Genomic DNA, 16,981 nt, shown 5'->3' with positions numbered 1-16,981 from the left:
CTTTTAAAAATATCCAGTTATGTGTAACGTAAAATTGTGAATGTAAGTAAATGCAAGGTCCAATTGAACTATATTACTTTTACTAGGCTTTTTGTTTTCATACATTTATTGTCAATTTCAACTTTACGTGGGAAATGGAATCAGGCGCTCATTGCAAAAGGACGGGCGAACACGCAGATTGTTACCTCTTTAAACATACAGAAACAAAAATTTAATTTTTTTACAGAAGAGTTCATTCGTTTCTTTTTACTCGAATATTTTTTTTAAAAATAAATGATGTTTAATCAATAAGAATGCCGAAGAAAATGAAGAAAGATCGTGAAAGGTAAAGGTACAGGAGATGAGGGCGCTCCTAAACTGAATAAATATAAAAGGTGCAGTTGGTTAGCGTATGGCACCTGCACTTCAGCAGCCGTGAACAATGCCAGGGCTGTCAGTTCGAGCCTCGCCTGTGGCACACTTTTATTTCTTGACACACAAGCTGTGAAAGCACTGGCCGATGGTAAAAAAAGTAAGAGCCAGAAAATATTTACGAAGACAAGTGACGAGTTCCTTCACATCAGAAGTCACGATGGCTTGTAGGTCTCCCTATAATTGGCTGGGTAAACCACTTCAAAGGTCGGCAAGAGTGTAAAATTTCGAATGTGTCCTCGACTACCGAGGTACTGTAGTATTCAAGCAAACCTTCGGCTTGAAAGATTTACCTTCCACTGATTGCAAGCTTGAGAATTAAGTATCTCAAACTGTACGACAATACACAGTTTACTAGGAGATAGAACAGGCCGTAACCGGAAGGTGACTAATGTTCTGGGCGATTATTATATCCTTCAATGACTGGACAATGGGACATCTGGTTTTGCTACTTATCCTAAAAGTCTTACAGCTATTTTGTAAGATTAATCGTTATGTAGTCTAACGAGACATTTTACTTTCACATTACGCATTCATATGTAAATATGGCTAAATGCTGACCATTTCCAAGTGAATTTTTTAATTTTACTTTTTGAAGTACGGATGTGAGTTAGAAATTACTATCGACCATCTTTTACACTTCTACGGAATAAAAATGGTTCAAATGGCTCTGAGCACTACGGGACTTAACATGTGAGGTCATCAGTCCCCTAGAACTTAGAACTAACCTAAGGACATCACACACATCCATGCCCGAGGCAGGATTCGAACCTGCGACCGTAGCGGTTACACGGTTCCAGACTGAAGCGCCTAGAACCGCTCGGTCACTCCGGCCGGCTCTACGGAATAAAAGGAGCTGACAAAGAGAAGCCTTTTCAGTTTGTTTTCAAACTGAAGTTTAAATTCTGTCAGACATTTTATATGATGGGGTAAGTGATCAGAAATTTTGTTGACAGCACAGCACTGTACATCTCTTTTTTGTACCGAGCGAGGTGGCGCAGTGGTTAGCACACTGGACTCGCATTCGGGAGGACGACGGTTCAATCCCGTCTCCAGCCATCCTGACTTCGGTTTTCCGTGATTTCCCAAAAATCGTTTCAGGCAAATGCCGGCATGGTTCCTTTGAAAGGGCACGGCCGATTTCCTTCCCAATCCTTCCCCAATCCGAGCTTGCGCTCCGTCTCTAATGACCTCATTGTCGACGGGACGTTAAACACTAACCACCACCAAACGGTTCTCTTTTTGTGCTAAAGAGACCATTAATGTAGAATAATGAATGGCATTTCTTGCTGATAATGTAATTATGTACATCACTGTTTCTTTTGAAGTGTAGTGGGCTGTTTACAACGAACTTCATGAGGGAATAGTTATACCGTGGAGCAGTAGCCAAACTACCAAACTCAGCAAATATCCACAAAATTATCGTTGGTCGACATGACATATTATTCTTACAGTATTTCGTGGACAATGAAACATAAGTTACCCAGATAATTATTGTATATGCTGTTATTGAATGAAAATACGCGAAATATATTCTCTTACTGATTTTATTTTAGGAGATCGAAAATGTGTTTTTCCCAGTTTAAATTGTCATCAATATCGACATCTAAGTATTTGAAGCTACCACCCAAGATATTGTCTGCTCAACATACGTCATATTTATCGCGAGTGCAGTACCGTTCTAGATGTGCAAAAGTAAATATATTGTGTCTTCTTGAAGCAGAGTGAGACTATTTGCAGATAACAGTTCAATAATGCTTTTAGGAACACTTCTTACAGTTCCTTCTGTTTATGTATGCATGTTAGCATTGATTGTGATCCAAACAATGGGTAATTCTGCATGTTGTAAGATGGAAGATCGTTTACATACTCGTACGAGAAAAAATAATAGACTTAACACTGAACTTTGTGGAACCCCGCAAATGATTTCCACCCATGCAGAAGAATCTCTCCTGCTAAAAGTGAAAGAATTATGAAGTACATTTTTCTGCATTCTGTTGAATACATATAGCATTAGCCATTTGCTGGCCACCCCAAAATTTTTTGAAACTTCAGTTTACCTAGAAAAATATTGTTATTCACACCATCAAATGTCTTATGTGGGTAGCAAAAACTACCGACCAGTGCTATTTGCTTATAAAAAAACTTGCAAAAATTGGTGAGTGAAAGCGTTAAGTAACAATAGAGCAACTCCATTAATTAAAACTTGCGGGCTGAACTGCCGTGATCCGTATATAAAACTTCTTCTCCTTCCTGATGTTTCGTTGCCTACTGCGGGGAACATCTTCTGAGGTGAGTCGGCGACTGGCTGCTAGGCGCTGGAGGTCCCGCTTATAAACAGCGCTTAGATGGCGACACCACTCATGACGTGCATTCGACTTTAAAGCTATATCTGGCTAGTGCCATCTCTCTCGATTATAGGTAATCGATAGTCACTTCGTTGGTACAGAGTCGACCGCCATATCTTGTCTAGTTTTAATCCTTCTTCTTTTTTATAAAAATTATTTTCGTGCTTGTAGATCTCTATAGCTTCTCTATACATGCGGGTATAATAATGTGAGGTCCTAGCTATCACGTTTGTCTCACTAAATTTTATTTCGTCATACCGTCTTTGAAAACGTGTTCCGCTACAGCTGATTTGTCAATCTGTCCCAATCTACAGTTCCTTTTGTGTTCCGTTAGGCGGGTATTATCACTCCTTTTAGTTGTTCCAATATAAACCATGCCACAGCTACACGGAATTTTATACACACTTGGGGTAGCTAAGGTGTGTCGTGCGTTTTTCACCGATCTTAAACGTTCACTAATTTTCTTGGTAGGTCGAAAGATTGTATCCATTTGAGACTTTGCCAAAACTTTCCTAATACGGTCCGTGATGTTATGAATAAATGGAAGAAAAACTTTTCCAGCCGTCGGTTGTTGCTGTCGTGTATTTTCGGACACTTTTCTTCTAGGGTGGAGTATTCGATCTATTTCGTTGTCAGTGTACCCATATCTCTTGAAAGCCGTTCGCAAATGGCTTAATTCATCTTGCAAATAAATTGACTCACAGATGTTATTAGCCCTGTCCACTAAACTTTTTATGACTCCTCTCTTCTGCCTAGGATAATGATTCGAATGATTATGTAGGTAACGATCGGTGTGTGTGTCTTTCCTATATACCCTGTGCCCTAAAGTCCCATCTGCCCGTTTAATAACCAATACATCCAAAAAATTTAGTTGTCCGTTACTCTCTTTCTCCATGGTGAATTGTATCTTTTGATTGAAACTGTTTATGTGCACCAAAAAATCACTCAGTTCCTCTTCAGCATGATTCCATACCATAGAGGTGTCATCCACGTATCGATACCATAGGTCGACTCTGAACCAACGAAGTGACTATCGATTACCTGTAATCGAGAGAGATGGAACTAGCCACAGATAGTTTTAAAGTCGAAAGCACGTCATGAGTGGTGTGGCGCCATCCAAGCACTCTATATAAGCGGGACCTCCAGCGCCTCGCAGCCAGTCGCCAACTCACCTCAGAAGATGTTTCCCGCAGTAGGCAAGGAAACGTCAGGAAGGACAAGCAGTTTTATACATGGACCACGGCAGTTCAGCCCGGAAGCTTTAATTAATGAAGACACCGGCCGTGAAAGCTTACATGTTATGGATAGAGCAACTCTTCTGAAATTCAAACTGTGATGCAAACATACTAAGCAGTTGACGAAACGTGTAGTGCTGATCTTGGGCGCTGCCAACAGCCTGCGACGGAGCGCCGGAGGGCGTGCCCTGCCTGAGGTCGGGCCGTGAGGTGCTGGACAAGTACAACTTCTCGGCGGACCGCCTCTCCAGCGACCTGGCGTGCATGGCCGGGCTGTGGGGCGGCTTCCACCTGCTGGCCATCGTCTGCCTCTGGGTGCGCGTCCGTTCCAACTGACCGCCGTGCTGAGGCACTGGTGGAAAAACGGACTGCCTGCGACGGTCAGTGCTATACTGTTACATTATCGGTATGTAGTAGAGCTCTTGTTCACATAAAACGTAAATATCTGAAACATACCATATCGCATGAAACTTCCTGGCAGATGAAAACTGTGTGCCGGACCGAGACTCGAACTCGGGACCTTTGCCTTTCGCGGGCAAGTTAGTAGAGCACTTGCCCGCGAAAGGCAAAGGTCCCCAGTTCGAGCCTCGGTCCGGCACACAGTTTTCATCTGCCAGGAAGTTTCATATCAGTGCACACTCCGCTGCAGAGTGAAAATCTCATTCTGGATCTTATCGCATTTTTGGTTCGGGTATCTCATGGAGGAGGATTTAAGCGGATCTGGACGCCATAGCCTGTAGTATTTACCACTAGTTTCAAACTCCTTAACGCTAAATTAATAAACGATACTGAAATGAAACTTTAACAAAACAATCAGTGTATTGTGACCTCTACATGAACCAAAATTAAAATCTGTGGAATACATATTCAATTGAATATTGATTTTTATTTTCTGCACTTAATTATGTGCAACTTATATTTTAGGAACACCGTACTTCAACATTATTCAAAATAAATTTTATTCTATTAATTATTAACTTGTTGAAATAGTAAGAGAGGAACATTTACGAATTTGTTATTTTGTGTATTAAAAAAAAATTTTAAATCAGTTTTTCCTCCAAATAATTTAAGGTCATAGATGAACATCAAAAAAAGCAAAACGAGAAAAATGGAATGTAGTCGAATTGAATCGGATGATGCTGAGGGAATTAGATTAGGAAATGAGAGACTTAAAATAGTAAATGAGTTTTGCTATTTGGGGAGCAAAATAACTGATGATGGTCAAAGTAGAGAGAATATAAAATGTACACTGGCAATGGCAAAGAAAGCGTTTCTGAAGAAGAGAAATTTGTCAACATCGAGTATAGATTTAAGTGTCAGGAAGTCGTTTCTGAAAGTATTTGTATGGAGTGTAGCCATGTATAGAAGTGAAACATGGGCAATAAATAGAAGCTTTCGAAATGTAGTGCAACACAAGAATGCTGGAGATTAGATGGGTAGATCACATAACTGATGAGGAGTTATTGAATATAACTGGGGAGAAAAGCTGGACGAAGTGGCCGATCGGTTCTAGGCCCTACAACCTGGAACCGAGCGACAGCTACGGTCGCAGGTTCGAATCCTGCCTCCGTCATGGATGTGTGTGATGTCCTTAGGTTAGTTAGGTGTAGGTAGTTCTAGGGGACTGATGACCTCAGAAGTTAAGTCCCATAGAGTCTCAGAGCCATTTGAACCATTTTTGATTTTTGGGGAGAAGAGGAGTTTGTGGCACAACTTGACTAGACGGGATCGGTTGGTTGGACATGTTCTGAGGCATCAAGGGATCACCAATTTAGTATTGGAGAGCAGCATGGAGGGTAAAAATACTAGAGGGAGACCAAGAGTAAGCAGATTCAGAAGGATGTGGGTTGCAGTAGATACTCGGAGATGAAGAAGCTTGCACAGGATAGAGTAGCAGGGAGAGCTGCATCAAACCAGTCTCAGGACTTGAGACCACAACAACAACGACATACTCCAGCCTAAAATACTCAATACACTGTTGAATAATGTGGTTCACTGTGTAGGCAAGGACTACATTATCATCAATTCAAAATTTTGTTTCTGTAGCTTTAATCCTGTATGGGATAATCATACTTAAGTCTCCAAAAACTTTCATTACGAAAAAATGAAACTAAAGACTTGCATGTTATTTGTTTCTCAATGATTTGTCAAAACATTCCAACTCCAAAATCTTGTTGATTCTTTCATCTTCTTTAGTTTTCTTCCTTTTCTTGGTTATTCTGGCCTCCTTCGTTACACTTTCAACAGTTTTTTCAGTTTCAGCGACATGTTGCCTGTCCACTCGTGGCAGCTCACGTTTCATGTTGCCCCCAGTTTTCATGCCTAGTCTGCTCATGGACGTAATCGGCTTGTTACTCCATCATTAAAACATACTGTGGCATCCATCGCACCAATGTGAAAAACCAACTTGACAAGTGTAAACTCAAGTTATTTACTTGTATCTACAGAAAGCTCGATTACAATAGGTCACTATTCATGGTACAATCCATACGTTATTCAAGGATGTTACACGAACCAGTTGCTACAGAAATAGCGGCGCCAAAATTGAATAACGAGACGCTATAGGCAAGGTTAAATGTTTGACATTAGTGTGACAGGTGCCTCATTCACACGCCGCTTCTGCTTTACAAGAGCCACTTGGAAACAAAAATGATAAGATACTGTATATAAAGCATATATTACACTACTGGCCATTAAAATTGCTACACCACGAAGATGAAGTGCTACAGACGCGAAATTTAACCGGCAGGAAGAAGATGCTGTGATATGCAAATGATTAGCTTTTCAGAGCATTCACACAAGGTTGGCACCGGTGGCGAAACCTACGACGTGCTGACATGAGGAAAGTTTCCAACCGATTTGCGCGGGATTAGCCGAGCGGTCTTAGGCGCTGCAGTTTGGACTGTGCGGCTGATCCCGGCGGAGGTTCGAGTCCTCCCTCGGACATGGGTGTGTGTGTTTGTCCTTAGGACAATTTAGGTTAAGTAGTGTGTAAGCTTAGGGACTGATGACCTTAGTGGTTGAGTCCCATAAGATTTCACACACATTTGAACACATTCCAACCGATTTCTCATACACAACAGCAGTTGAACGCCGTTGTCTGGTGAAACGCTGTTACGATGCCTCGTGTAAGGTGGAGAAATGCGTCCAACACGTTTCCGACTTTGATAAAGGTCGGATTGTAGCCTATTGCGATTTCGGTTTATCGTATCGCGACATTGCTGCTCGCGTTGGTCGAGATCTAATGACTGTTAGCAGAAGATGGAATCGGTGGGTTCAGGAGGGTAATACGGAACGCCGTGCTGGATCTCAACAGCCTCGTATGACTAACAGTCGAGATGACAGGCATCTTACCCACATGGCTGTAACGGATCGTGCAGAGATGTCTCGATCCCCGAGTCAACAGATGGGGACATTTGCAAGACAACAACCATCTGCACGAACAGTTCGACGACGTTTGCAGCAGTACGGACTATTAGCTCGGAGACCATGGCTGCGGTTACCTCTGACGCTGCATCACAGACAGGAGCGCCTGCGATGGTGTACTCAACGACGAACTTGGGTGCACGAATGGTAAATTACAGCATCATGATGGTCGCATCCGTGTTTGGTGACATCGCGGTGAACGCACATTGGAAGTGTGTATTCGTCATCGCCATACTGGCGTATCACCCGGCATGATGGTATGAGGTGCCATTGGTTACACGTCTCGGTCACCTCTTGTTCGCATTGACGGTACTTTGAACAATCGACGTTACATTTCAGATGTGTTACGACCCGTGGCTCTACCCTTCATTCGATCCCTGCGAAACCCTACATTTCAGCAGGATAATGCACGACCGCATGTTGCAGGTCCTGTACAGGCATTTTTAGATACAGAAAATGTTCGACTGCTGCCCTGGCCAGCACATTCTCCAGATCTCTCACCAATTGAAAACGTCTGGTCAATGGTGGCCGAGCAACTGGCTCGTCACAATACGCCAGTCACTACTCTTGATGAACTGCGGTACCGTGTTGAAGCTGCATGGGCAGCTGTACCTGTACACGCCATCCAAGCTCTGTTTCACTCAATGCCCAGGCGTATCAAGGCCGTTATTACGGCCAGAGGTGGTTGTTCTGGGTACTGATTTCTCAGTATCTATGCACCTAAATTGCGTGAAAATGTAATCACATGTCAGTTCTGGTATAATATATTTGTGCAATGAATAACCGTTTATCATGTGCATTTCTTCTTGGTGTAGCAATTTAAATGGCCAGTGGTATATTACAATCAGGAGGAATCATAGAACATAATTAAATAAAACAAAAAACATTTTTTGTGGTCTCATGACATTCAGCTTCCCTTAAGCCGCCTATCGATAAGGGTCTTCTTCCTTCGTGCATATTGGCCCATTTTCTTGCAGATATGAGAGGTGTGTTATCTGAACCTTTCTAGAGTAGGTGATACGAAAGTATAGTGGACGTGTGCAAACTGTAGTGTTACATTTGTGCTGTACGATGATAATGACAGAAGGAACGGGGCGACGTCCAATGCCGGCACATGGGTTACTTCCCTCGGGCCGCAGCAAGGTACCCACCGAGCCTAAAGTCCTCATCCGGCGGACGTATCACCATCACTGTTGTGACTCGGCGGAGGGGTTTGGAGTTCAGTCCAGGACATGGGCACCAACTTCAGACCACCACACCTTCTCTTGCTAGGCAAATACTGGAAGTGAACATATCATGCTCGTCCAGAATACGAACCAGCTTACTTCAGAGTCAAGCACCGCCCCAAAGGGGTGCGTTACGGACTTCAGCTACCGGGGCAGATTTTGCCACATTACCGGCAGAGATCATCAGCGAACACATTTCTCGTTGCAATGAAGAATACTTCAGTCAATGGCCCACGTCAGTTTTTCTTGGCTAAACAAGTTTCGACTGGTTAGACATTGTCGAATAAGGAAACGACTCTGGCGCAAGTCCGTGACCGGCCTTTTGATTTGACTACAACAGTGTCTGCCTTTGCTCCCCGTGGCACTGGGAGGTGGCGTGTGGCGACCCCAAAGGCCCGGTCTCCTTTTAACGCCGAGAAAAATCCCAGTACTCATTTGCTGTTCCTGATTTACATAAATGATCTAGGTGATAATCTGAGCAGCTCCCTTAAATTGTTTGCAGATGACGCTGTAATTAACCGTCTAGTAGAATCATCAGATGATCAATTATAATTACAAAATGATCTAGAGAGAATTCCTGTATGGTGCGAAAAGTGGTAATTGGCACTAAACAAAGAAAAGTCCGAGGTCATGCACATGGATGCTAAAAGAAATCCGATAAATTTTGGGTATACGATAAATCGCGCAAATCTAAGGGCTGTCAATTCGACTAAATACCTAGGAATTACAATTACGAGCAACTTAAATTGGAAACACAACATAGATAATATTGTGGAGAAGGCGAAAAAAAGACTGCGCTTCGTTGGCAGAACTCTTAGAAAATGCGAGAAATCCACTAAAGAGACAGCCTATATTACACTTGTCCGTCCTCTGCTGGAATATTGCTGCGTGGTGTGGGATCCTTACCGGGCAGGACTGACGGAGGACATCGAAAAAGTGCAAAGAAGGACAGCTCGTTTCTTGTTATCGCAAAAAGGGGTGAGATTGTCGCTGATATGATACGTGAGTTGGGGTGAGAGTCACTGAAACAAAGGCGGTTTTCTTTGCGGCGAGATCTATTTACGAAGTTTCAATCACCTACTTTCTCTTCCGAATGCGGAAGTAGTTTGTTTCACACCCACCTTCGTTGGTAGAAATGATCATCATAATAAAATAAGAGAAATCAGAGCTCGAACGGAATGATTTAGGTGCTCCTTTTTCCCACGCGCCATTCGAGAGTGGAAGGGTAGAGAAGTAGTATGAAAATGATTCGATGAACCCTCTGCCAGGCACTTAACAGTGAATTGCAGAGTAACCATGTAGATGTAGATGTTGGTAGCAGGTTAAGTGGACCTGGAGCCATCCTGGAGGAACTGGAAAGAGAAAAATTCCCCGCCCGCATCTAGGAGTGAACCTGAGACTACTAGGGCCAGAGCTGAGACCACCACGGCCACACGTTACAAAAGCCATATAAAAATTAGAGGCAGCATATGAGTAGGGCCATAACGACATTATATTGATACACTAAATAAACTTCTAACTGAACTACGATAATAGTAAAAGGATACCATAAATACTTCCTTGTCCCGCCAGAAGATTCTAGGGGCCACAATTCCGTAAGGCTTGAAAGACGTGAATCCACCTCGCACTTCCTTCACTTATTTTCGATTTACGATATTGTGGTCATATTGTTATCATTACTAATGCGGCAATAGCATGCCTGCTATTCGCTGAATTTTTCAGTATCTACAGCATAATGAAACTGGAGAGAGGATTGGAGCAAGGTACTCCTGCTATTCCGCTGAATTTTTCAGTATCTACAGCATAATGAAACTGGAGAGAGGATTGGAGCAAGGTACTTTTTTTTTTTTTTTTTTTTTTAGATATTCAGTAGTCTCCATCAGCTAGCCATGTTGACTTTCCTTTTCCCGCGCTGAACTAAGCTTGGAAGCATGAGCCGGTAGTTTGAATGACTTGGAGAAGCGAAAGTAGTCCTTATTTATTTAAAATCAGTACCGCCATTAGACTGTTTTTTATTTGCAGTGTCACACTTACATGACCATGATTTCGGCTTCAAAGTGTCATTATCAAGTGTATTAAGTGTTATACAGTGCCTAAGATGGCATACTGTAGTATTTAAAATACACTATTAGACAATGTGTCTAATAGTCTATTTAAAATACTACAGTATGCCATCTTAGGCATTACTTAGCGATTAACTTTGTAAATGGAGGTGACATCAATTTCTTGCGACGGGCATAACATCTATCTTGGTCAGGTCGGAGAGCTTTGCTAAGAGGCGGCGACTCTGTGATGCCTTTTGAGACTGTGAACGAGTGAAGTATAGTGTGACAATTATTGAACTATATGAAATGAAATCGTTGTAACTTCTGACCGGTTTCCGTTAGAAGATACAAACTGCACGGTTGACCGCGGGGCTTGATGCGAATTAGTATGCATATGCACGGTTTTTTTTAGCGACGAAGCCGACTTTCATTTGGTTGGGATCGTCAATAAGCAAAATTGACGCATTAGGGGGACTGAGAGTCCGCATTTTCCTATCGAGAAGGCTCTTCACTATGGCTATGGTGCGCAGTGTCCATTCATGGAATAATCGGTGCGACATTCCTTGATGGCACGGTGACTAGCGAAAGGCACGTGAAGGATTCGGAAGATGAATTCATCCCATTGTCAAAAGTAACCCCGATTTCGGCAGTATATTGCCCATGCAAGACGGAGGTCGACCCCATCGAAGCAGGAGAGTGCGTGATGTCCTGGAGGAGCAGTTTGGGGACCGCATTACAGCTCTGGAGTATCCAAAGACCACTGGCATGGGCTTCGATTGGCCCCCATACTCACCGGATCTGAACACACTACTAGTCCTTTGTGTTGGGCTATATTAGAGACATGGTGTACAGTGATAACCCCAAAACCATTGCTGAGCTGAAAACAGCCGTTCATGAAGTCATCGACAGCATCGATGTTTCGACACTTAGCAGGTCGTGCAGAATTTCTCTATTCATCTGCGCCACACCGTAGCCAATGATGGCAGGCATATCGAAAATGTCATAACATGAATGCAAACATCTGTAGTGACGTTTACAAGCTGAATAAAGTACATTATCTGAAAACTACCTTGAGCATTTAAACAGAGAACCGACTCGTGGTGATAACATATCAGACCTTTTGGTGACAATCAGACCCGAACTTCAAATGGTTCAAATGGCTCTGAGCACTATGGGACTTAACATCTGTGGTCATCAGTCCCCTAGAACTTAGAACTACTTAAACCTAACTAACTTAAGGACATCACACACATCCATGCCCGAGGCAGGATTCGAACCTGCGACCGTAGCAGTCGCGCGGTTCCGGAATGAGCGCCTAGAACCGCTAGTCCACCGCGGCCGGCTGGACCCGAACTATTTGAAACAGTTAAAGGAGAACAGGGAATCAGCGATCATAAAGCGGTTACCGCATCGATGATTTCAGCCGTAAATACACTCCAGGAAATGGAAAGAAGAACACATTGACACCGGTGTGTCAGACCCACCATACTTGCTCCGGACACTGCGAGAGGGCTGTACAAGCAATGATCACACGCACGGCACAGCGGACACACCAGGAACCGCGGTGTTGGCCGTCGAATGGCGCTAGCTGCGCAGCATTTGTGCACCGCCGCCGTCAGTGTCAACCAGTTTGCCGTGGCATACGGAGCTCCATCGCAGTCTTTAACACTGGTAGCATGCCGCGACAGCGTGGACGTGAACCGTATGTGCAGTTGACGGACTTTGAGCGAGGGCGTATAGTGGGCATGCGGGAGGCCGGGTGGACGTATTGCTCAACACGTGGGGCGTGAGGTCTCCACAGTACATCGATGTTGTCGACAGTGGTCGGCGGAAGGTGCACGTGCCCGTCGACCTGGGACCGGACCGCAGCGACGCACGGATGCACGCCAAGACCGTAGGATCCTACGCAGTGCCGTAGGGGACCGCACCGCCACTTCCCAGCAAATTAGGGACACTGTTGCTCCTGGGGTATCGGCGAGGACCATTCGCAACCGTCTCCATGAAGCTGGGCTACGGTCCCGCACACCGTTAGGCCGTCTTCCGCTCACGCCCCAACATCGTGCAGCCCGCCTCCAGTGGTGTCGCGACAGGCGTGAATGGAGGAACGGATGGAGACGTGTCGTCTTCAGCGATGAGAGTCGCTTCTGCCTTGGTGCCAATGATGGTCGTATGCGTGTTTGGCGCCGTGCAGGTGAGCGCCACAATCAGGACTGCATATGACCGAGGCACACAGGGCCAACACCCGGCATCATGGTGTGGGGAGCGATCTCCTACACTGGCCGTACACCACTGGTGATCGTCGAGGGGACACTGAATAGTGCACGGTACATCCAAACCGTCATAGAACCCATCGTTCTACCATTCCTAGACCGGCAAGGGAACTTGCTGTTCCAACAGGACAATGCACGTCCGCATGTATCCCGTGCCACCCAACGTGCTCTAGAAGGTGTAAGTCAACTACCCTGGCCAGCAAGATCTCCGGATCTGTCCCCCATTGAGCATGTTTGGGACTGGATGAAGCGTCGTCTCACGCGGTCTGCACGTCCAGCACGAACGCTGGTCCAACTGAGGCGCCAGGTGGAAATGGCATGGCAAGCCGTTCCACAGGACTACATCCAGAATCTCTACGATCGTCTCCATGGGAGAATAGCAGCCTGCATTGCTGAGAAAGGTGGATATACACTGTACTAGTGCCGACATTGTGCATGCTCTGTTGCCTGTGTCTATGTGCCTGTGGTTCTGTCAGTGTGATCATGTGATGTATCTGACCCCAGGAATGTGTCAATAAAGTTTCCCCTTCCTGGGACAATGAATTCACGGTGTTCTTATTTCAATTTCCAGGAGTGCATAAATATTAAAAAAGGTAGGATGATTTTTCTGTTTAGCAAAAGTGACAAAAAGCAGATTTCAGAGTACTTGACAGCTCAACACAAAAGTTTTGTCTCAACTACAGATAGTGTTGAGGATCAGTGGACAAAGTTCAAAACCATCGTACAATATGCATTAGATTCAGTATGTGCCAAGCAAGATCGCAAGAGATGGAAAAGAGCCACAGTGGTACAACAACCGAGTTAGAAAACTGGTAACTTCACAGCAACCGTAAACATAGCCAAAGCCTTGCAGACAAACAAAAATTACACGAAACGAGATGTAGTGTGAGGAGGGCTATGCGTGAGGCGTTCAACGAATTCGAAAGCAAAGTTCTGTGTACTGACTTGGCAGATAATCCTAAGAAATTCTGGTCTTATGTCAAATCGGTAGGTGGATCAAAACAAAATTTCCAGACACCCTGTGCCCAAAATGGTACTGAAACAGAGGACGACAGACTAAATGTCTTTTTCGAAAGCTGTTTCACAGAGGAAGACTGCACTGTAGTTCCTTCTCTAGGTTGACGCACAGATGACAAAATGGTAGGTATCGAAATATATGACAGAGGGAAAGAAAAACAACTAAAATCGCTCAAAAGAGGAAAAGTCGCTGGACCTGATGGGATACACAGAGTACGCGAAGGAACTTGCCCTCCTTCTTGCAGCGGTGTACCGTAGGTCTCTAGAAGAGTGTAGCGTTCCAAAAGATTGGGAAAGGGCGCAGGTCATCCCCGTTTTCAAGAAGGGGCGTCGAACAGATGTACAGAACTATAGACCTATATCTCTAACGTCGATCAGTTGTAGAATTTTGGAACACGATTGTGTTCGAGTATAATGGCTTTTCTGGAGACTAGAAATCTACTCTGTAAGAATCAGCATGGGTTTCGAAAAAGACGATCGTGTGAAACCCAGCTCGCGCTATTCGTCCACGAGACTCAGAGGGCCATAGCCACGGGTTCCCAGGTAGGTGCCGTGTTTCTTGACTTCCGCAAGGCGTTTGATACAGTTCCCCACAGTCGTTTAATGAACAAAGTAAGAGCATATGGACTATCAGATCAATTGTGTGATTGAATTGAAGAGTTCCTGGATAACAGAACGCAGCATGTCATTCTCAATGGAGAGAAGTCTTCCGAAGTAAGAGTGATTTCAGGCGTGCCGCAGGGGAGTGTCGTAGGACCGTTGCTATTCACAATATATATAAATGACCTTGTCGATAACATCGGAACTTCACTAGGCTATTGGCGGATGATGCTGTAGTATATCGAGAGGTTGCAACAATGGAAAATTGTACTGAAATGCTGGAGGATCTTCAACGAATTGACGCATGGTGAAGGGAATGGCAATTGAATCTCAATGTAGACAAATCTAGTGTGCTGCCAATACATAGAAACAAATATCCTTTATCATTTAGCTCTAATATAGCACGTCAGAAACTAGAAGCTGTTAATTCCATAAATTATCTGGGAGTAGGCATTAGGAGTGATTTAAAATGGAATCACCACATAAAATTAATCGTCGGAAAGCAGATGCCACAATGAGATTCATTGGAAGAATGCTAAGGAAATGCAGTCCGAAAACAGAGGAAGTAGGTTAGAGTACACTTGTTCGCCCACTGCTTGAATACTGCTCACCGGTGTGGGATCCGTACCAGATGGGGTTGATAGAAGAGATAGAGAAGATCCAACGGAGAGCAGCACTTCGTTACGGGATTACTTAGTAATCGCGAAAGCGTTACGGACATGATAGATAAACTCCAGTGGAAGACTCTGCAAGAGTTCAGTAGCTCGGCACGGGCTTTTGTTGAAGATTCGAGAACATACCTTCACCGAGGAATCAAGCAGTATATTGCTCCCTCCTACGTATATCTCGCGAAGAGACCATGAGGATAAAATCAGAGAGATTAGAGTCCACACAGAGGCATACCGACAATCTTTCTTTCCACGAACAATACGAGACTGGAATAGGGAGAACGGATAGAGGTACTCAAGGTACCCTCCGCCACACACCGTCAGGTGGCTTGCGGAGTATGGATGTAGATGTAGTTTGTAACTAACTTACGTTATTTTGATATAGTTCAGCAATTGTCACCATGGACGCGGCTGGCGTCGGTCGCTTACCTACGTTGGGCTGCGCAGTGGTATGGATGAAGATAACACGTTACATGTTGAAAACGGCGCGACAGTTATAGCCCTTAATGTCGGAATAATTTCCGTGCATATGACAATAAAAATTGCGTGAGGGAAGGGGTACAATTAGAGGTTAAAACAGTAAAATGTAAACAATAGTCAATAGTACATTACACGTGTGATAATGCCTACAAATAGTCCGTGTTTGTGCAACAGTTTCACTCTTACGCTCATGTTCGCAGGTTCACACGTGCCGTTCCCGCTTCGCCTCTCGTGGTTGCCACACTGATAGCGGTTGGGGTCTGCCATGCGGGAGACAGCGTCTGGAACCGCCGTCATCGACTACAGACTGTCACATATGTGTCAAATTCTACGACAGGGGCATCTCGAGCTGTGGTCCGAGTACGCATCCAACAAAGAGAGATCCTTCCTTTACTGTTGCCATGCTTGCAGGCAATGATTGCTCTGAGCATTAATACCAGAGGCACCCATCGATAAAAGGAGTATTAGTAAAACACGTTTGTGAAGTACCACGAAATATTACAAATTTGATCTCTCTATTAACTGCTGTTGATACTTTTTTAAACATGAACTATTTTAGCAAAATGCAACAGATACGGCTGAGGCGTATACAACTCTGACATATCTGCTTCATTTAGATGAGAGAAATGTTAGATTTTTATAGAGAAAAGAGACTGTTATTTATTGCCGCTAACAAGTAAGTTATATGGAGATTTTCGTCTCATACAGCGCCTATTGTTTATTGCCACTAACAAGTAAGTTATATGAAGATTTTCGTCTCATACAGCGCTAAAGAAATTTGTGGGAAATGATTTAAAGAAAGTGTGAGCCGAATGATTCATTATATTTTCGTGTGTGTATTTTTATGACGCTATTATAATGTTGTTGTTGTTGTTGTGGTCTTCAGTCCTGAGACTGGTTTGATGCAGCTCTCCATGCTACTCTATCCTGAGCAAGCTTCTTCATCTCCCAGTACCTACTGTAACCTATAATCCTTCTGAATCTGCTTACTGTATTCATCTCTTGGTCTCCCTCTACGATTTTTACCCTCCACGGTGCCCTCCAATGCTAAATTTGTGATCCCTCGATGCCTTAAAACATGTCCTACCAACCGATCCCTTCTTCTAGTCAAGTTGTGCCACAAACTTCTCTTCTCCCCCATCCTATTCAATACCTCCTCATTAGTTACGTGATCTACCCACCTTATCTTCAGCATTCTTCTGTAGCACCACATTTCGAAAGCTTCTATTCTCTTCTTGTCCAAACCAGTAATCGT

The 16,981-nt window shown here is 44.1% G+C and overlaps 1 protein-coding gene across 1 annotated transcript in view; it reads left to right on the top strand.

Annotated features, from left to right (window-relative positions):
- LOC124606856 (protein scarlet-like) overlaps positions 1-16,692 on the top strand; it is a 230,364-nt gene extending 213,672 nt beyond the window's left edge. Inside the window, exons 14-15 of the mRNA XM_047138937.1 lie at positions 4,155-4,374; positions 15,927-16,692. Coding sequence (XP_046994893.1) covers positions 4,155-4,330 — 176 coding nt within the window. The 3' untranslated portion in view covers positions 4,331-4,374; positions 15,927-16,692. The remainder of the gene's footprint in view (positions 1-4,154; positions 4,375-15,926) is intronic.
- Positions 16,693-16,981: the final 289 nt, after the last annotated feature.

Source organism: Schistocerca americana, chromosome 3, assembly GCF_021461395.2.
Source record: "Schistocerca americana isolate TAMUIC-IGC-003095 chromosome 3, iqSchAmer2.1, whole genome shotgun sequence".
Taxonomy (NCBI): domain Eukaryota; kingdom Metazoa; phylum Arthropoda; class Insecta; order Orthoptera; family Acrididae; genus Schistocerca; species Schistocerca americana.
This window is presented reverse-complemented; position numbering and strand designations above follow the sequence as displayed.